This window comes from Protomyctophum bolini (genome assembly GCF_963924005.1).
Source record: "Protomyctophum bolini genome assembly, chromosome: 2".
NCBI classification, from domain to species: domain Eukaryota; kingdom Metazoa; phylum Chordata; class Actinopteri; order Myctophiformes; family Myctophidae; genus Protomyctophum; species Protomyctophum bolini.
Window position 1 is genome coordinate 4,602,831 of NC_137863.1, and position 22,735 is coordinate 4,625,565.

The window sequence follows — 22,735 nt, forward strand, 5'->3', positions numbered from 1 at the left end:
TGTCTTTTTCTACTTAAAGGGGGAACACCGCTCAACTCTGGTATAGTTAAGAGCATGTATTATTCACGTGATACAAACCATTAATAAATGGTTAAACACAAACACTCGCTTGAAATTAGAGAGGTTATTATTTGGATTGAGTTGCTATAACACTGTAAATGCATTTAGATTAGATGATCAGTGTTGTGGAAGCAGGTTATAGGCTGGACCTTAACAGATGGCCTGCACAACGATAATGCAACGAACCCTCTATATAAACATTCTTGGATATATACGTATGCTGCCGCGTATAATCGTATATGTTACATTTCACAACTTCGATTCTCTTCGTATAGCGTTGAAATCCCATGTTCTATAAGGACCACTTCGCCTTTTTTTTTACAAACGTTCCAGACTATGGAAGATGTTAAGTATAGTGCATTTCTCCCACAACACACACACACACACACACGCACGCACACGCACGCACACCCAGCTGCCCTGGGTCATATACCACAACAAACATGTTTAAAATCGAGCGTTATTCTCCTTTCAAGACAGCGCAAGGCGGGTAGAAATTAGAAAACAACACTAGATGAGACACAAGAACAGCCCAATGTGGTTGTTGTTGATGTTGTCACCCTTGGAATGAGGAACAGAAACCGCCGGCTCCCCTTCGATCCATCACGTGTCCACGCATGGCGCACTGCCGTGGACCCCCTCCCTCCCCCCCTTCCTGTGGACCCCCCACTCCCTTCCTGTGCTGGAACGCAGGGTTCAAAAGAACGTGCGGCTGGCGGCAGAACGGCGAAGGCGCCAACACGGTCCGGTCTGTTTCTCGGCCGGCTTCTCCAGACGTACATTAACCCATTCTGACCTGAGATCAGGTCCTGAAAATGTCTTCTATACATCCGGACAGTTTTCGGAAAAAAGCTATGTTTCTATGTCAGTCGTTCTTCGATTTTCTTCTCAAAAATAGCAGACCTGTACAAGCTCATAGCGCGCCACTCGGTGGCGCGCTATGAGCTTCACCCTCTGGATGTGGGCTATGTGGCGAACTGCTGATAGAAGGCCAGCTTCACCCTCTGGATGTGGGCTATGTGGCGAACTGCTGATAGAAGGCCAGCTTCACCCTCTGGATGTGGGCTATGTGGCGAACTGCTGATAGAAGGCCAGCTTCACCCTCTGGATGTGGGCTATGTGGCGAACTGCTGATAGAAGGCCAGCTTCACCCTCTGGATGTGGGCTATGTGGCGAACTGCTGATAGAAGGCCAGCTTCACCCTCTCGATGTGGTGGCACAGCTTGATGGCCGGGCCCAGCTTCAGGTCCATGCACTCCTGCACGGTGGGGAGGTTGAGGAGGAGGAGGGCCTGTCCATCGATCTCCTGGAAAATAAAATAAAATAAATAAATCAATTTGATTATTATTATTAGGGGTGCAACGATTATGAAATTATGACAGATATGATCCGATCTCCGATTATCTGCAGGGTCATATTATCTGCCGATAACCGATTCTGACCGATTCCGATATTATACAGAGGACCACAATGGAAACAATAGGGGCTTATTGGTCCAAAGCCTGTTAATAAAGTATTCAATCAATCCAAAAATAGCCTATATACTCTTTTCCAATTGTCTGTTTTCACAACTAAATGACACAAATTAAATGTAGATTCCATTTTTAATTTCTATTTTATTTTCCTGGTGAAAACCGATTCAATAATCTGTATTATTTTGAGACCGTTCTGATACGATATGGCATTTTTATGGCCGATTTACGATTATGCTAATTATGATCATCAATGCTCTTTCCACAGTTGTGAGGAAAGCATTAGTTCTAGGCAGCCAGATGTTAAGCTTAAACCCATTAAAGCCCATTAAATTGAAGCAGAAGTGACACGCTGTGAGCTTGTACATCTGCTATTTTTTGAATATCCAATGTTAAAATCAAAAAATTGCACATAATTATACTTGGTTGCAGGTGCAGTTGTGGTGCATCAAAAAATAGCAGATCTACAAGCTCACAGGGCGGTGGGCTCTCGTTACCTGATCTAAGAAGATCCGTGCCAGCGGGGCACAGTCAGTCTTGTTACCTGATCTAAGAAGATCCGTGCCAGCGGGGCACAGTCGGTGGTCCTGATGAAGCGCACCACGTCCGTGACCGTCCACTCCAGGGGGCTGGTGTCCAAACACAGCTTCTGAGGAGCCTCTATTTTAGCGATCTATAAACAACACAGTCACAGGAGGACAGTCAGGACACGGCGTAGTGCATAAGCCGTTAGAGCTACTATTGTGTCCCAGTAGCTCATTCGGTAGAGAACTCGCCTTTTGACCAGAGTGACCAGGGCGGCAGTGATCAGTTAGTGACAAAGTGTCCTTGAGCAAGACTGAATAATAAAAGCGCTATATACTTTTAAATGCACAATTTAAGGTCATGGGTTCGATCCCCGGCACCGCCAACTCAGCGAATTGAGTAGCACGGCTTGGGCGTGGCAAGTTGTGTGGTACAGTAAGTACTGGGAGCTTATAGTTCCAGTCTAGCGCAGCAGCGCACTGTGAAACTGATACCAACAACAAATTGCCTCTTCGACCTACATACTTAGCTCTAGTCACACATAGTAGAGTGGTCCACCTACCAGCCTACTAGGGATGTGTCCGATTAATCGATTATCGTTAATAGGACCCGAAATCGATTATGAAAATTAATAATCGATAATCGATTTTCTTAAGATACAGGTTTGGAGGATTTAGCAGGTGTTGGGAATTGACCTAATCAGGCCTAGGCTGGGGTTGCTATGGTGATCAATTGGCTCAACACTGGTCCAGGGACCACCAGTGGTCCCTGGACCAGTGTTGGTCCAGGGACCAAGTCCAGGGACTTACTAAGATGGAGTTAGTAACCAAATGGACCCTTATTAACTCTCAAGAGTTAAAATTATTGTTAATCATCTACACCAGGGGTTCCCAAACTTTTTTGACTTGGGGGGAAGAATTGTTTTATTAAGTTCCCCCCGATTAATCGTTAATATTGAATTATACAAATCGATTTTCATTTTGGACACATTTACACATCCCTACAGCCTACATTACACATTTAATCACAGATTAGTTTGAGTCTTTTTTGGAATAAACTTATGACCAGAGCGGGGAAAGAAAAGATGCAAAGCACACACACGGGTCATGGTAGAAAGGTAACGTGGTATACGTAGGTACCTTTGGCGAAGGCGGGCGGTTCTCGTCGTCAGAGAAGGAGGGAGAGCGAGGCTTCCTCCGCCGGCGGGTGGGTCTGGGCGTGGCGGGCGGCGAGGGCGAGGGCGTCGGAGGCTGAGATTTACCCACGGAGTATTCAGAGTCGTCCTGGAGGTCGTCCGGCAGCTCCGACCCCGAATCCTCACTCAGGGAGTCGTCCTCGTCCAGGTCTTCCTCCTCTCCGCTGCCCTGTGGTGTCAAACACAACACATGGATGGATGGAAGGCATAAAGAAAACAACATGCCTGGCGAATGTTTGTGTGAATATACGGTACGTACTAGTGCTAGTTCTAGTTCTGTACAATACAGTTGTCTCTGAAAACGCTCCATTCACATTTAAATAAATGGCCAGAATGCGTCCTCATAGGTAGAATAAAAGTGCCGTGTGACCGTGCCCTTAGGAGGCTATTTGTAGGTGTTGGGTTTTTTTCAATACAGTCCTAAAATCTTGATGTCGTCGCAAGTAATACTAACCAGTGTGTGTGTGTGTGTGTGTGTGTGTGTGTGTGTAAGTAAATTATATTTATAGAGCACATTTCACAGACATCAGTCACAAAGTGCTTCACAACAATAAAAGCAAAACATATCAATAGTAACAATAGTAATATTAACAATACAAATAAGAATAATGAAAACAGAACAAATGGCACTGGTAAAAAATAATTAATAATAATCAAGAGCCTTGTGGGTGGAACGACCAGCAGGGCTTGGGATGAGGATCTCAGAGGCCTTCTAGGTACATAATGGGTGGAGTAAGTCAAGAATGTGTGTGCGTGCGTAACATGCGTGTGTGCGTAACGTGCGTGCGTTACCAGTGGAGAGCCAGCGGGTGTGTTGTCCAACGACGCAGAGGAGCGTCTCTTCTTGTGGACAAACAGCTGCTTCCTCCTCTTCCTCCTCCGCCCCCTCCTCTTCACCCCTCCCCCCTCCAGGTTGGAGTGGCCCCCGGGGGGGCGGCCCACCCGCCTGCTCTTCTTCTTACCGTAGTAATACGCTGGAGATTATAATAATAAATGTTAATAAAGTAATACGCTGGAGGAAGAGGAGAGAGGTTCTCATTAACCCATTTAGACCTGAGATCAGATTCTAAAAATGTTCTTCTACATCCTGACAGTTTTCTGAAAAACCCATGTTTCTATGTCAGTGGTTCTCAATATTTCATGTCAAGGAACTCAAAAATGATATATGTAATTGGCCGCCATCTGAAAATATGTTGTTCCAGTGACCAGAAGCAGTTATGAGTTAAAAACGTTCGCTCTGAAAGAATATATATTCAAAGATTTGCGCCACATTTTCACGATTTTTCATTTTTGAATGTCTTATTTTTCAATTGCAGACCTACAAGCTTGTAGCGCGGCACTCGGTGCCGCGCTATGAGCTTGTAGATCTGCTATCTTTCAATAGCTAAAGTATAACATGATGCTTGAAACACCAAAAGAGGTTCCCACCCAGAATGGATTAATGAAGGACTCCAAGTGAAGGCCCTCCGACAGGTTCAGTGGTTAGCAGTGCATCATTAACAGGACACATACTGTATGCATCTTCCAACAGGCAACATTTACATGAATGCATAATGCAACAGAATACTGTTACCGTCCCACCACATGCTCATGTGGTTCATGAATCTACTTTGTATATATTCATTCCCAGACTTTTAGCGCAAGAGCCAAAAGAGAAATTACAGTAGATGTTTGCCTAGGACGTACACAAACAGCAGATTGTGATTTTAACTATTTCTTAAGCATTTATTTTCGATTTATTTATATGGGAATTATTTGTTTTTAAGATTGTGATTATGAAATACTTTTGAAAAATGTTGGAATTGTTTTTAATTTTTGAAAAGTTGAGACTTTTGTATTTATTTAAACTGTTTCGGTAACCCATTTTTCACCCCTGTGTCAATTATCTAATGTGATCCTGGGCTCTACACACCCTCCGCCAACCTCCATATATGGGAGACAAGGGGAGAGCAACGGACTTGAACTCATGCTCCCTTCATGCCTGAGTGTCCAAGTTGCTCCTTTACACCTGACAGGGGGGAGTTTCCCTGGTTGGACGTAGCGCGTGGAAGGAACACGTTATTCCATCCAGTTCCTTTCCCCTCCATCAGGCGCCCCGGCTGGCCAGGGGGAGGCAGTTTAGAGACCAGGATTACTGCATGTTTTTTGTGAGGGTATCTACCCTAGGGGACACGGGAAGAACATGCAAACTCCACACAGAAAGGCCCTTCCGCCAACCCCACCTCGGGGTTCTAACTTACTGTATTTGGTCTTGGTGAGGACAGAGCAGTTCTACAGTAACTTACTGTATTTGGTCTTGGTGAGCACGGAGCAGTTCTACAGTAACTTACTGTATTTGGTCTTGGTGAGGACGGAGCAGTTCTCCGAGCAGTGCTCCAACACCATCTTGGGTCCAAACAGGTTGGGGCAACACTCCAGCTTGATGCAGGTCTTCCTGCAGAAGTCGGCCACGCGGTCGGCCGTGCGGACCACCTCCACCGTGGCCCGGTAACTCTTCCCTTTATACCTGAACCACGGGAGAGAGAGAGGAGAGGTAAATGGTGCATTTATATAGCGCCTTTATCCAAGGCGCTTTACATAGATTATGCATTACATTCACCCATTCACACACACACATTCATACACCGATTGCGGCGGAAGCCATGCAAGGTACCAACCAGCACATCGGGAGCAATTTGTGGTTCAGTGTCTTTGCCCAAGGACACTTCGACATGTAGACAGGAGGAGGAGCCGGGATTCGAACCGCCGACCCATGGATCATTGGACGACCTGCTCTATACCTCCTGAGCCACAGTCGCCCCGAGGAAGCAATGTGGAGGGAGCTCTATTTATTTAATATTCAGGAAGTGTTCATGAAAATGTTTTTTGTGTATATCGTTGCCTTTTGGGAAGAAACCTCTTATCTCCATATTTTATTTCTCCAAGATTATCTGTCGTTTGCGCCGCATTTCACGCTTCAGATCTGCTACTTTTGATGCTTTTGAGTGACACTGTAGTGTGATCAAGTGTAGGGGCGTTTTTCAGGAAAGATCAGGATTTGGAAGCAGTAAGAAGATAATCTTCTTGCCTCTTGAAGAGGGCGGACGATGCAAGAAAGATGAGAACACTGCTGAAGGACTGTATACAGTAAAAAAAAAAAGTGCTTTCTCCTCACTTGGCTTTGAGCGTCTCCCCGTTGCCCTGGTAACGAGCCTCCTGGTCCAGCTGGAGTTCTCTCAGCACACGGCTGGGCTTGTACGCCGAGTTGATCAGCAGAGTCAACACCTGTACCATTAAACACAGAGTCAACACCTGTATGATTAAACATATGATCAGCAGAGTCAACACCTGTACCATTAAACATATGATCAGCAGAGTCAACACCTGTACGGTTAAACACATGATCAGCAGAGTCAACACCTGTACGGTTAAACATATGATCAGCAGAGTCAACACCTGTACGGTTAAACACATGATCAGCAGAGTCAACACCTGTACGGTTAAACATATGATCAGCAGAGTCAACACCTGTACGGTTAAACACATGATCAGTAGAGTCAACACCTGTACCATTAAACACATTATCAGCAGAGTCAACACCTGTACCATTAAACACAGAGTCAACACCTGTACCATTAAACACAGAGTCAACACCTGTACGGTTCAACACATGATCAGCAGAGTCAACACCTGTACGGTTCAACACATGATCAGCAGAGTCAACACCTGTACGATTCAACACAGAGTCAACACCTGTACCATTAAACACAGAGTCAACACCTGTACGGTTCAACACATGATCAGCAGAGTCAACACCTGTACGATTCAACACAGAGTCAACACCTGTACGATTCAACACATGATCAGCAGAGTCAACACCTGTACGATTCAACACAGAGTCAACACCTGTACGATTCAACACATGATCAGTAGAGTCAACACCTGTACGGTTCAACACATGATCAGCAGAATCAACACCTGTACGATTCAACACAGAGTCAACACCTGTACCATTAAACACAGAGTCAACACCTGTACGGTTCAACACAGAGTCAACACCTGTACCATTAAACACAGAGTCAACACCTGTACGGTTCAACACATGATCAGCAGAGTCAACACCTGTACGATTCAACACAGAGTCAACACCTGTACGATTCAACACATGATCAGCAGAGTCAACACCTGTACGATTCAACACAGAGTCAACACCTGTACGATTCAACACATGATCAGTAGAGTCAACACCTGTACGGTTCAACACATGATCAGCAGAATCAACACCTGTACGATTCAACACAGAGTCAACACCTGTACCATTAAACACAGAGTCAACACCTGTACGGTTCAACACAGAGTCAACACCTGTACCATTAAACACAGAGTCAACACCTGTACGGTTCAACACATGATCAGCAGAGTCAACACCTGTACGATTCAACACAGAGTCAACACCTGTACGGTTCAACACAGAGTCAACACCTGTACCATTAAACACAGAGTCAACACCTGTACGGTTCAACACATGATCAGCAGAGTCAACACCTGTACCACCTTTGTATTTCAACCTAAATACAACAACGTTTCGCCCCTCCGGGCTTTCTCAACTTCTTTCTTATAAGTATCTGACCTAGCCTTCTATTCTGCCTTACCTCTTTGAGCACCAGGGCACAGTTCCCTTACCTCTTTGAGCACCAGGACACAGTTCCCTTACCTCTTTGAGCACCAGGGCACAGTTCCCTTACCTCTTTGAGCACCAGGACACAGTTCCCTTACCTCTTTGAGCACCAGGGCACAGTTCCCTTACCTCTTTGAGCACCAGGGCACAGTTCCCTTACCTCTTTGAGCACCAGGGCACAGTTCCCGGGGCCGATGAACTGGGGCAGCTCAGCGATGCGTCCCTTGTTCAGGTACGGTCCGGAGAAACAGCGGTGGTTGAAGTAGATCTGGGGGGAGCTGTACTTCCCGTTCCCCCGTTCCCCTGACGACAACAACAGAGACAACTGTCAGTATAACACAACGACAACAACAGAGACAGCTGTCAGTATAGACACAGTGTCAGTGGTGCAGGTACTCATATGTTTTACTTAAAGGAGTAGTTTTCACCCCCAAAAAAGTACTTATTTTCTATCCAATACACACCCCATGAAGCCTCGAATGTATGTATTTATTTTAGTTTTTGTCTCAATAATGCCAATATGCCAAAACCCTTAATGTGATGACCGGGTAACTCGAAGAGACCCAAAGACTCTCCTACTGAGTCTCCTATTGGCCGATGGCCTGGTCATCAAGACTCTCCTACTGAGTCTCCTATTGGCCGATGGCCTGGTCATCAAGTTATTGGCTCAGGAACGAGACAAAAACTAAAGCAATTGTGATTTTTGGGGTGAACTACTCAATACTGCAACGTAAGAAATAAAAGTCTGGTAAAAATTACTTTTAGTGATTATGCAGAATGTCCCGTTTCACAACTTATCATCTGTAATAAATGTATTGAAATCGGCCATTTGAAAATAGCTGATTTGAAATATTTTTATACAATACATTTTTTTTTAAAATAGGGCTGAAGTGGGTAATCTACGTTTTCTAATAATAATCAAACTCTACAAAGTAACTTGTAACTAAAGTTTTCAAGTAATTAGGTTATTTTAGGAGTAAAATGTACAATAGTTGCCTCTGAAGTGTAGTGGAGTATAAGTAAAAATGTCTTGTAATTGCTCCCGTAAAGTATAAGCACTTTAACCCATTCTGACCTGAGATCAGATTCATACAAGGTTTCCACTGGACACACACTGGTCTGATGAACCCATTCTGACCTGAGATCAGATTCATACAAGGTTTCCACTGGACACACACTGGTCTGATTAACCCATTCTGACCTGAGATCAGATTCATACGAGGTTTCCACTGGACACACACTGGTCTGATTAACCCATTCTGACCTGAGATCAGATTCTAAAAATGTCAGTCGCTCTTCGATTTTTCAAAAATAGCAGACCTACAAGCTCGTAGCGCGCCACTCGGTGGCGCGCTATGAGCTTGTAGATCTGCTATTTTTCAATAGCTAAAGCATAACATGATGCCAACACCAATATGGGTTCCCGTTCAGAATGGGTTAAGCAGGTAACAGTACCTACAGTATGCTACTTTCCACAACTGCCCGATGTAGAACCTTAAACCTCAAAGTGGAGAGAGGAGGGTCACGTGACGTCACTCACCTGTCTCTGATTGGCTGGACACGTGTTGCTTGACGGAGTCGGGCGACGAAGACTTGGGCGAGTTTCTGCTGTTAACGTTACGGGAGGCAAAATGGCAGAGGGTCAGTTCAGAGGGGCGGGCTCTAGGACCTGGAATGACTTCAAACTCTAAAGACACTAAATGGAACTACTGTAGCCGAGCCATCCCTCTCCACTGTCATGTTGTATGTTGTATCGTTGTTATATTGTAATATCTGTACTGCTCCTTGTTTTGGTTTTGTTCTTTTGGGAGGGGGGGAGAAGCGACTAGATATTACAAAATTATATAAATAAAAATAATATATAAATAATATCAATTATTGGAAGTAACCACTTCAAATATATAAGCACGATTTAAAAAAGCTAAATGTATGTGGGCGTAACTAGTATAAGGCATATAAGCCAAATATGTATTTTCTGTTTATCATTGATATTATAAGAAGCACAGCACTACAGATAATCAGTTTTCCCATTGCTATTGTTCTTGTTTTTTTCTGTTCTTTTTTTTCCCTTTTATTATTTGAATCATTAATAAGGTGGGCATAATAAGCTTCGGCTTCAGCCCAAACCTTTTCAGTCAAACTGTAATTGTGTAAACCCTCATTCTGAATGTTCAACTGTATTGTAAATGACTGAGATAAATAAACTAACTAACTAACTAACTATGGATGGAAAGTAGATTTTGTAAATCCGGAATATTTACACGTGCACATGTGTATATGTATTTAATTACACCAATGGTACCCAAACTTTTTAGGCTGTGATGCACCCAAATAAATAATGTTCCAACATGATTGTGAGCTTGTAGATTTGCTATTTTCATGTTTGCGTTCTTATATCATATTTGACAATTTGGCCAATATTGGTATTAAAAAGATCATTAAATAGTAACTGTAGAAATGTGCAGTTATACCCCATGCACACGTATAGTGTGTTGTGTGTGTGTTGGTTTGTTTACGGTTGAGTGAGAAAACAATGCTGGACGTTAAGTAACATTTTGGCGCCCCCAGTTCACACACCACTGTATTACACGTGTCTTGTGTTCATTCATCTGCACTGACCCCTGACCCCCTGACCCCGACCAAACAAAATGAAGAACTCACTGTGTCTCCGGCTGCACGACAGCGACCTTCCTCTGTTTCCCCGCTGGAAGAGAAGAGAGGGAAGAAGCGTTAAGTCACGCACCGCTTCAGGTGTGGCGTGAATAGCGTTCGTTTGTGGCGTTCATTTGAAGTCCAGTGCAATGACTGGAATAGGTTTTGTTGTCGCAGTTATGATACTTGGACAACAAAACCGAGTAAGTAGTAGTAGGCCTTGCCGAGCCGTGAGGCCAATAGGGCTGTTTCTGACTGTAGTGTGAGGCAGCCTGATGTACAAGTACACCCCTACAGTAACACCCCCTGGATATGACACTAGTGTGTAACCTTTGTGTAGGTTATTGGTACGGCATATACCCAAGGGTTTGATGGGGTAGACCAGAGGGTAGTTATTGGTACCTAAGGGTTTGATGGGGTAGACCAGAGGGTAGCCGTTGGTCTCACACCAGCTGACGGGGAAGATGTCCAGAGAGTCCACGTGAACGATCACCTCCGGCATGGGTTGTTTCAGCCCTGGAGAAAACACAGAGGCAGACATTCAGTTCAGGACTTAAATCAGTGGAAAACACAGAGGCAGACATTCAGTTCGGACTTAAATCAGTGGAAAACACAGAGGCAGACATTCAGACTTAAATCAGTGGTTCTCAAACCTTTTCATGTCAGGGACCCCCAAATTGTGTATGTATTTCACCGCAGACCTCCCCCCCCCCCCCCATCTCAAAAGGTTTTGTGCCAGGGACACCCCAGAAAAGAAGATTTATGTTTAATAAATTAAAATCTTATTCAAAATAGATTTTCAAAAATAGCAGCAGACCCCCCATCTGAAAAGATTTAGCGTCAGGGACACCCATATACGATTTGTTTTTTTATAATGTGTATGAAATATATACACATATTCTTTAAATAGCAGAGCTCAGGTATTTTTTTAATATCAGGAGGGTTTAAAGTAGTCATCAAGGTACCCCTGAGCCCCGGGGTACCATAACATAACATAACATAACATAAACCCGGGTACCCCGGGTTTATGTTCTTCTTCTCACCTTCTAGGCCGAGCCAAATGTGTTGACCTTTGACCCTGGTCACCGTTGCCACGTGAACATTCTCGGGTGACAGCGGGTTGACCGCCTCCAGTTTCATGGCCTCTCTGAAGCCGTGCTCGACCTCCTCCTGTGCAGGAAAACAACACAACAACACACACTTATCAGAACCAGCAGGCGGTCTCACGTCACTACGATCCTGGCCTCCCTGCACGTACTGGCTTCCTGTGAATTTCAGGGTCCAGTTTAAGGTACTGGTGCTCACTTTTAGAGCTATAAAAAGTACATGAATGTGTGGATTTGCGCCCTCTACCGATATTGACGTCAGACTTCGGTGCTCTATACAAACTTCTGATGACATGCATGTGTGTTATTGTGTTAAATGTTGACATCAGCAATGAAAACATTCCGTCAGACGGCTGAATGTGTCGAGTTATGTCTTATAGTTAGTAGATCATTAAAGACAACACGACTTATTCTACAGTGTTAACACGACGAGGCAATGAAAGTTAATTAGCTGCCCACATATTTCATATTTCTGCAGGCAGTCAGCCAGCCATGCAGCGAGACATGCAGTCATCATCATCACCAGTGGAAACGAGGGGTTGCAATGTATTTATTAATAGCCATGTTGGTAAAACTCTAATTTCCTGCAATGTACTTGTTAATGACAGGCAATACAAAATAAAATAAATGCCGGTTAACTTAGGTTAACCCATTTTGGGTGGGAACCCCTTTTAGTGTTTTAAACATTATGTTATAATTTAGCTATTTTTGAAAAATCGTGAACATATTTATTTCAGGAAACTGGAGGATTTAGAAGATTTTTTTTAAATGTTGAGGTCAGGCCTAAATGGGTAAAATAGTTGCACACAGGAGGATTGGGTAAGACTTCATATTAAGGCTGGGTCTATAAAGCGTTATATAACCACATTTAGAACGCACTTATACAGCATTATAACACCTAGAGGATTTACAGAGGATTTGCCCAGAAGCACGCCCAGCAGTCTGCAGTGCAGACTGCAGTGTCTCCTTCAAATGACTCCTTCACTCTCACTGTGCAGCGCGCACACACGCACACACACACACACACACACACACACACACACACACACACACACACACAGTGTACCCAGACATACGCGACAAGAGGCGGCCTAGAGAAGGCGTCTCTTCCTGGGTTTTAAAACAGCTGGAAATGAACGCTTGTGGCACGGCGGCTTCAACTCGTAGCGTGGGGCAAAGCGTTTCCGGTTCCCTGGCTGACACGTCAAGTTGCGCGGCATCACATGTTATCAGAAAATAGATTATTTTTTTATATATTATTTATCCCATGATTTTGTAACCCATTTTTCCAATCATCTAATGTGATCCTGGGCTCTACACACCCTCCACCAACCTAGTCCCCATATATGGGGGACAAGGGGAGACCAACCTAGTCCCCATATATGGGGGACAAGGGGAGAGCAACGGACTTGAACTCATGCTTCCTTCAATGCCTGAGTGTCCAAGTTGCTCCTTTACACCTGACAGGGGGGGAGTTTCCCTGGTTGGACGTATAGCGTGTGCAGGGAAGGAACACATTATTCCAACCAGTTCCTTCTTTTTTTCTTTTCTAATACTTTTTGTTGTTGTTGTAGAAACCCTAACGTATACCCACCCACGGCCCACCCACCTGCCAGCCCTGAGGGGAGAATTGGAGGGTTGACTGTTCATTGGTTCAATATTTATTTAAAAACACTGACAACTCTTTTGCAAAAAACAAAATCAAATATTTGCAGATGTCCAAGAGAAAACGCACAGCGACAAATTATACGCCTGTACATTGGCTGTTTTTGCAACAGCATGACGAAGTCGGGCACTGATTTACAATTTAAGGAGGGGGGAAAAAATAACCATAATAACAAATATGGAGATACAAGGTTTCTGTGACTCACCGTGGGGAAGCAGTGCTGTGGAGCTGCCTCTGCCTCGCACTGTTTCAGGTAGTCGGCCCAGTCAAAGTCCTGGCCCTGGAACCCTGGGAGGAGGACAATACAAGACAAGACAATACTTAGTTATGCTCCTAAGTCGTAATAGTAGTGAGTGATAATCACCAAATAATAATAAGACAGTGGAGTGTGCGCCAGGGGTTAGTTTGTAGTTGAGTTGCAGCGCCTGCTGTGGCTGAAGTTTTAGGATGGATTGTACATCCTAAAACTTGACAGGGGGATGACAGTGAGGTGACAATTTAAGGACCTTTAAAATACCAAATTGGCCAAAATGTCACATATTACGTAGGAAACATAAAACATGAAACTAGCCGATCTACAAGCTCACAACGCCTCGCCCCAGCAAAGTTAGTTAATATAGCGTCACTGCTCACAATCACTTTTTGGAAGAAAACAAAATTATAATCCGCGCACGTGCGCACACACACACACACACACACACACACACACACACACACACACACCTGGAGGGGGGCTGAGGGGGACCCCGTTCTTGAGGCACCACTGGGTGGGGAAGATCCCCGGGCTGTCCCTGTGGCACAGGAAGCTCCGCCCCTCACCACCGCCGCCCTGGGGGTCACAGAGGTTACAGAGGTCGTCCATCCTCACCAGGAAGAAGTGCTCGTCCAACACCTGGAAACAAAGATGGTGGATTTAGAAATATATACACGCCGTCGTCTCAACTGTGGCAGTTTTCTGTCGCTATAGATCTCACGAGAGTGTGCTGCTCGGACAAAGAAAGGTCCCTGATTTGTCTCTCTCTCTCTCTCTCTGAACAAAATAATTAAGGTCAAATATTTAGTTCAGTGACCATCGGGGTGCATACTTAGTTTAGACTATAGTCATTGGTTAGACATGGGTTAAGGTTAGGTTTAGGTGTGCTGCCCCGTGGGAGGTTAGGTTTAGAGTGAGGGTTTGCGATAGGTTGTAGTTGTATAGGACTAATGACTGGTCTAACCAATGACTAGTCTAAACCAAAAACTGTCTAAACTAAGTACTGACCCCAGTGACCATGGGGCTGAAGAATGGTTCAGAAGCTGTGTCCATGTTCACTTCTCCCATTGGAAATAATAGACTCAACCCTAATTCCAGAGATCTGAGTGTGTGCATGCGTGCGTGCGTGGGTGCGTGCATGTGTGTGAGTGTGAGTGCGTGCGTGTGTTGGGAAGGAGGCAGCGTGAGGTCAACTGGTCAACATCCATTCATTCTCCATTGGTTCAACGGGGTGACCTATAGCTGGCCCTCTGGTTTCCCACCATCTGGTTCAACCTCGTCACGGTAGAAAAGCAGCAACATAAGCCTTCCTTCCACACACGTTTCAGGTGTTCCGAAGAGTCTGAGAAACCGGCTGGCCTTTGGTTGAAACTTTTAACTTCTTGAAATGATTTTAAAAAGAAAGGCTTTTGCACACTTAACGAGCGGCAGGTGCGTAGGAGAGGGACAACCAAACTGTGCCCGACGTCGTGAAAAATAACAAACGCCCAAACACTGTCTTCAAATGCAGTGAAACACTTTAATAGGGAAACAGCATCGTTTCGGCCTATATGCAGCCTTCATCGGGCTGTCTTTATGAAGATAGCCTCCATATGAAGATAGCCGCCATATGAAGATAGCCTCCATATGAAGTTAGCCTCCATATGAAGATAGCCTCCATATGAAGATAGCCTCCATATGAAGATAGCCTCCATATGAAGATAGCCGCCATATGAAGATAGCCTCCATATGAAGTTAGCCTCCATATGAAGATAGCCTCCATATGAAGTTAGCCTCCATATGAAGATAGCCTCCATATGAAGATAGCCTCCATATGAAGATAGCCTCCATATGAAGATAGCCGCCATATGAAGATAGCCTCCATATGAAGTTAGCCTCCATATGAAGATAGCCTCCATATGAAGTTAGCCTCCATATGAAGATAGCCTCCATATGAAGTTAGCCTCCATATGAAGATAGCCTCCATATGAAGATAGCCTCCATATGAAGATAGCCTGATGAAGGCCGCATAGGCCAAAACCTTGATGTTTCCCCGATTAAAGTTCTCCGTCAGACGGTTACCTTGGCGACCGTTGCAGGACGGATGGAGATGGCTGCAGCGGGGTCAACGGCCTCCAGTTTCATCCCTTCCTTAAAACAGTGAGAGGCCATGGCAGGTTGCTCCTGACACACACGCACACACGCACACACACACACACACACACACACATACACACACACACACACACACACACACGGATTAAAGCATAATAATATCTTTGTCCTTGTGAAACCGTGTGCAAGGAGAAACACACTATAGCACTGTTTCCTAACCAAATAGAAGGCATTTGTAGAATGGGGTCTTAACGGAGTATTTAACGGGTCATTCATTGGTCAATAGGAGAGAGACTCTGAGAGTCATCACATGATTGGCTCAGGAATGCAACAAAAACAAAACAAGTTCAATTAATTCAAGGCTTCATGGAGGTGTGAAATTGATAAGGCAATAAGTCATGTTTTGGGTGAACTACTCCTTTACTGAGTGATGAGAACAAAGGATGCGAGTGTGTTCTGCTACACTTTGACCATTATTTTAAACTCTAGCTGTTGAAAAATAGCAGATCTACAAGCTCGTAGCTTGTAGGTCTGATATTTTTGAAACATCATGAAAATGTGCCTGAAATCATTGAATATATATTCTTTCAGAGCGAGTTTTTAACTCAAATCTTTGCTTATACTGGGAGGGTCCCTGGAACAACATATTTTCAGATGGGGGGTCGGCGGGCCAATGTCATATATTATATTTGGGGTCCTTGACATGAATATGTTTGAGAACCACTGACATAGAAACATGTTTTATTTTCAGAAAACTGTCAGGATTTAGAAGACAGTTTTTTAATTTGTTAAATGCGTTAACCCCTGTTGGTGTTAGCATTGTGTTATGCTTTAGCTATTGAAAAATAGCAGATCTACAAGCTCATAGCGCGCCACCGAGTGGCGCGCTATGAGCTTGTAGATCTGCTATTTTTGAAAAATCGAAGAACGACACATACTCGAAACATAGCTTTTTCAGAAAACTGTCAGGATGTAGAAGACAAGATCAGAATCTGATCTCAGGTCAGATTGCGTTAATGCGTGAACAGAGGCTGTGAGTGTGTTCTCTGCTACCTTGTTGAACTCCTCAGTGAGGGCGGCGTCTTGAGGCAGATCCTGGATCCTCTGTCTGACCTCCTCCCACTCTCCCTCTGTCCTCAACGGCACCACGTCTGGAAAAAACACACACAAAAAACGGAAAAGAACAATCGGCTTACTGAATAATAATAATAATATTCATGATTCGCTGAGTTTTTGGCGTCGTTTCAATATCGATGCAGAAACCTTTGCGCCTCCACATTTCAACCCTTTGTTTGTTGGTTTGTTTTTTCCATAAATTAATACCACACTTCGGCAATGTATGCTAATTTCTTGTGACACTGTAGTAGTATGACGATATACGAGGTCGCGCGACGCGTTGAGAGGTTGTAGGTCTGCACATTTTGCCATATTGTTTTAACAACATTGCAAAAGAAGTAGCATTACTTTTGACAGTGCAGAAACATACAGTAATTGCCTTCCTTGATGACCATCAACGAACAGCATCACCTGGGCACAGTCACAGACACACACAGCTCCCCTCTACAGTCACAGACACACACAGCTCCCCTCTACAGTCACAGACACACACAGCTCCCCTCTACAGTCACAGACACACACAGCTCCCCTCTACAGTCACAGACACACACAGCTCCCCTCTACAGTCACAGACACACACAGCTCCCCTCTACAGTCACAGACACACACAGCTCCCCTCTACAGTCACAGACACACACAGCTCCCCTCTACAGTCACAGACACACACAGCTCCCCTCTACAGTCACAGACACACACAGCTCCCCTCTACAGTCACAGACACACACAGCTCCCCTCTACAGTCACAGACACACACAGCTCCCCTCTACAGTCACAGACACACACAGCTCCCCTCTACAGTCACAGACACACACAGCTCCCCTCTACAGTCACAGACTCACACAGCTCCCCTCTACAGTCACAGACACACACAGCTCCCCTCTACAGTCACAGACACACACAGCTCCCCTCTACAGTCACAGACTCACACAGCTCCCCTCTACAGTCACAGACACACACAGCTCCCCTCTACAGTCACACACACACAGCTCCCCTCTACAGTCACAGACACACACAGCTCCCCTCTACAGTCACAGACACACACAGCTCCCCTCTACAGTCACAGACACACACAGCTCCCCTCTACAGTCACACACACACACACACACACACACACACACACACACACACACACACACACACACACACACACACACACACACACACACACACACACACACACAGCTCCCCTCTACAGTCACAGACACACACAGCTCCCCTCTACAGTCACAGACACACACAGCTCCCCTCTACAGTCACAGACACACACACAGCTCCACTCTACAGTCACAGACACACACAGCTCCCCTCTACAGACACACACAGCTCCCCTCTACAGTCACAGACACACACAGCTCCCCTCTACAGTCACAGACACACAAAGCTCCCCTCTACAGTCACAGACACACACACAGCTCCACTCTACAGTCACAGACACACACAGCTCCCCTCTACAGTCACAGACACACACAGCTCCCCTCTACAGTCACAGACACACACACACAGCTCCCCTCTACAGTCACAGACACACACAGCTCCCCTCTACAGTCACAGACACACACACAGCTCCCCTCTACAGTCACAGACTCACACAGCTCCCCTCTACAGTCACAGACACACACAGCTCCCCTCTACAGTCACAGACACACACAGCTCCCCTCTACAGTCACAGACACACACAGCTCCCCTCTACAGTCACAGACACACACAGCTCCCCTCTACAGTCACAGACACACACAGCTCCCCTCTACAGTCACAGACACACACAGCTCCCCTCTACAGTCACAAACACACACACAGCTCCCCTCTACAGTCACAGACTCACACAGCTCCCATCTACAGTCAGACACACACAGCTCCCATCTACAGTCACAGACACACACAGCTCCCCTCTACAGTCACAGACACACACAGCTCCCCTCTACAGTCACAGACACACACAGCTCCCCTCTACAGTCACAGACACACACAGCTCCCCTCTACAGTCACAGACACACACAGCTCCCCTCTACAGTCACAGACACACACAGCTCCCCTCTACAGTCACAGACACACACAGCTCCCCTCTACAGTCACAGACACACACAGCTCCCCTCTACAGTCACAGACACACACACACACACAGCTCCCCTCTACAGTCACAGACACACACAGCTCCCCTCTACAGTCACATACACACACACAGCTCCCCTCTACAGTCACAGACACACACAGCTCCCCTCTACAGTCACAGACACACACACAGCTCCCCTCTACAGTCACAGACACACACAGCTCCCCTCTACAGTCACACACACACACACACACAGCTCCCCTCTACAGTCACAGACACACACAGCTCCCCTCTACAGTCACATACACACACACACACACACAGCTCCCCTCTACAGTCACAGACACACACAGCTCCCCTCTACAGTCACAGACACACACACAGCTCCCCTCTACAGTCACAGACACACACAGCTCCCCTCTACAGTCACAGACACACACAGCTCCCCTTTACAGTCACAGACACACACAAATCCTCTCTACAGTCACAGACACACACAGCTCCCCTCTACAGTCACAGACACACACAGCTCCCCTCTACAGTCACAGACACACACAGCTCCCCTCTACAGTCACAGACACACACACAGCTCCCCTCTACAGTCACAGACTCACACAGCTCCCATCTACAGTCAGACACACACAGCTCCCATCTACAGTCACAGACACACACAGCTCCCCTCTACAGTCACAGACACACACAGCTCCCCTCTACAGTCACAGACACACACAGCTCCCCTCTACAGTCACAGACACACACAGCTCCCCTCTACAGTCACAGACACACACAGCTCCCCTCTACAGTCACAGACACACACAGCTCCCCTCTACAGTCACAGACACACACAGCTCCCCTCTACAGTCACAGACACACACAGCTCCCCTCTACAGTCACAGACACACACACACACAGCTCCCCTCTACAGTCACAGACACACACAGCTCCCCTCTACAGTCACATACACACACACAGCTCCCCTCTACAGTCACAGACACACACAGCTCCCCTCTACAGTCACAGACACACACACAGCTCCCCTCTACAGTCACACACACACACACACACAGCTCCCCTCTACAGTCACAGACACACACAGCTCCCCTCTACAGTCACATACACACACACACACACACAGCTCCCCTCTACAGTCACAGACACACACAGCTCCCCTCTACAGTCACAGACACACACACAGCTCCCCTCTACAGTCACAGACACACACAGCTCCCCTCTACAGTCACAGACACACACAGCTCCCCTTTACAGTCACAGACACACACAAATCCTCTCTACAGTCACAGACACACACAGCTCCCCTCTACAGTCACAGACACACACAGCTCCCCTCTACAGTCACAGACTCACACAGCTCCCCTCTACAGTCACAGACACACACACAGCTCCCCTCTACAGTCACAGACACACACAGCTCCCCTCTACAGTCACAGACACACACACAGCTCCCCTCTACAGTCACAGACACACACAGCTCCCCTCTACAGTCACAGACTCACACAGCTCCCCTCTACAGTCACAGACACACACAGCTCCCCTCTACAGTCACAGACACACACAGCTCCCCTCTACAGTCACAGACACACACAGCTCCCCTCTACAGTCACAGACACACACAGCTCCCCTCTATAGTCACAGACACACACAGCTCCCCTCTACAGTCACAGACACACACAGCTCCCCTCTACAGTCACAGACCACAGAGTCAAGGACCACAATTTCGTTTTCTAATGCAATTTCCAAACCTCAGAGGTTACATTCTGAATCTCTAAGGGATATGTTCTAGAGGTGACCCCCCCTCGGAAAACAACAAGCAAGCTATTCTGGTGCAGAATCAATCAAGGTACACGCTCACAACACAATACACTCCCTCACTGCATTCCATCTTTGCCAACACACACCCCCCTTATCTTCAAGCACTCAAAAAAAGAAACTGCTTTTTACAAAATAATCAATAGAGTCCCAGACAGTGTCCGAGGACTAGCTAAAATAAGAAAAAAGTAATTAAAACAAGCGACACTGTTGCTGCTAAAGGGGCGAATACACATTCCTCCTGTCAGCTAGCTATAGCGAGCAAAACCTTATCCAATTATAGCCCAGTACGCTCACATAATGTTTTAATTTTATTATTATCCTGTCTGTGTGTGATCTCCTACAAGCATTTATAGCATTTATCTACTGTTTTCACTTTTTATTTACTGAGTTGGCAACACATATTGTAATGTTCGATTGTTTGTATTTTTGCTTTCTGTATGTCCTTGTATGTCATTTCTGTTCATGAAAAATGAATACATTTTAAGTTGAAAATAAATAGATTATAGCCCAGTAGCTAGTGGATCCTGTCGACATCAAAAGCATCACAATTAGCAGATCCACAAGCTCGAAAAAGGATCTGCCGAGCTCGGCTAATTGGATAAGGTTTGCTCACATATTCCATATTCGTTCAATAACATTAATAACATTAATTTGTTTAAAACTGTGCTGTCCTCTCTTCTGGAGACTACCTGTTCATGTTTTCACTAATCGTCACTGTAGCAGATCCATATGATGCAATGATCCATGTGTTATGTCTACGTTATGTCCATGTTATGTGAAATGTTGTTTTGTTGCAGTTTTTCTTTTGTTGTTGTTTGTTTCTTGTTTATCTAGGAATTGTATTGTTTTGTCTTGTTTTGTTTTGTCTGGTTGAATTGTTTGTAAAAAGTGTCTTTATGTATGAAGTGTACTTTGTGAATTGTGGAGCCCCTTGGAAACGAGATGGTTCATCTCAAGGGATTGTTCCTAATAAAGAATGTCAGACATACTCGCTAAAGCTAGCTGACAGAAATGTGTGTTCCTGTTGTAGCAACAACAGAACAGTGGTGCTATTGGTGTTATTTTTGTATTTTAGATAGTCCTTGGTCGTTGGTCGGGCACCGGGACTCCTCAAATATTGATTATTTTGTAAAAAAGAAAATGCAGTTTTGTCCGTTTGTGTGACGCTGTAGTAGGATCAAGTAAGGCTTTACCCTTTTGGTGTTTTAAGCATAATTATGTTATGCTTTAGCTATTGAAAAATAGCAGATCTAGGTCTGCTATTTTTGAAAAATCGTGAAATTGCGGCGCAAATCTTTTTGAATATATATTCTTTTAACTCATATCTTTGCTTCTGGTCCCTGGAACAACATATTGTCAGACGGGGGTCGGTGGCCAATTACAGATCATTTTTGGGGGTCCTTGACATGAAAATGCTTGACATAGAAACATGGGTTTGTAGAATCGTCCTCAGGTATAAATGTTGGTGTTATCATCATGTTATGCTTTAGCTATTGAAAAATAGCAGATCTACAAGCTCATAGCGCGCCACCGAGTGGCGCGCTACGAGCTTGTAGATCTGCTATTTTTATAAAAATCGAAGAACGACTGACATAGAAACATAGCTTCTTCAGAAAACTGTCAGGATGTAGAAGAACATTTTTAGAATCTGATCTCAGGTCAGAATGGGGGGGTGTCACTGACCTGCGGGTGGCCTGAGGGTGGCGCTGTGCTCCTTGGCCCAGCCGGGCGGGTGGAGGCGTGGGTGGAGGTAGTAGAGCCAGAGGGTGGTGGTGGCGCCGGACAGCGGAGCCACCAGGGGAGGGGCAGCGGCGGCGGCGTCCTTCTCCCCCGGCGGGAGGAGGGGGAGGAGCCCCCCCTCCTCGGTGCCCAGGAGGCGGAGCTTCAGCCGGCCCCCGGCGTTCTCCTCCACCTCGGCGGCCCAGGCCGCCGCGGGGTCCGTGGCGTCCTGGAGCTCCACGTAGCATCCGGCGCTCAGCAGCTCCACGGGGTCCGCGCCGCGCCGCGGCTAGCATGGGGGGAGGGGTTAGAACCGTTACCGTTACAGTCCGCGCCGCGG

At 45.8% G+C, this 22,735-nt stretch overlaps 1 protein-coding gene across 2 annotated transcripts in view; it reads right to left on the reverse strand.

The window, feature by feature from the left end:
• Window positions 1-1,035: 1,035 nt before the first annotated feature.
• sfmbt1 (Scm like with four mbt domains 1) overlaps window positions 1,036-22,735 on the reverse strand; it is a 39,790-nt gene continuing 18,090 nt past the window's right edge. For both annotated transcript variants that reach the window (XM_080784519.1, XM_080784518.1), the window contains 16 exons: window positions 22,360-22,684; window positions 16,734-16,831; window positions 15,648-15,749; window positions 14,057-14,225; window positions 13,539-13,621; window positions 11,605-11,731; window positions 10,964-11,077; window positions 10,571-10,613; window positions 9,450-9,517; window positions 8,070-8,212; window positions 6,407-6,516; window positions 5,583-5,758; window positions 4,045-4,226; window positions 3,197-3,421; window positions 2,077-2,205; window positions 1,036-1,366 (listed from right to left, as the gene is read on the reverse strand). In XM_080784519.1, coding sequence (XP_080640645.1) covers window positions 1,226-1,366; window positions 2,077-2,205; window positions 3,197-3,421; window positions 4,045-4,226; window positions 5,583-5,758; window positions 6,407-6,516; window positions 8,070-8,212; window positions 9,450-9,517; window positions 10,571-10,613; window positions 10,964-11,077; window positions 11,605-11,731; window positions 13,539-13,621; window positions 14,057-14,225; window positions 15,648-15,749; window positions 16,734-16,831; window positions 22,360-22,684 — 2,235 coding nt within the window. In that variant the 3' untranslated portion in view covers window positions 1,036-1,225. The remainder of the gene's footprint in view (window positions 1,367-2,076; window positions 2,206-3,196; window positions 3,422-4,044; window positions 4,227-5,582; window positions 5,759-6,406; window positions 6,517-8,069; window positions 8,213-9,449; window positions 9,518-10,570; window positions 10,614-10,963; window positions 11,078-11,604; window positions 11,732-13,538; window positions 13,622-14,056; window positions 14,226-15,647; window positions 15,750-16,733; window positions 16,832-22,359; window positions 22,685-22,735) is intronic.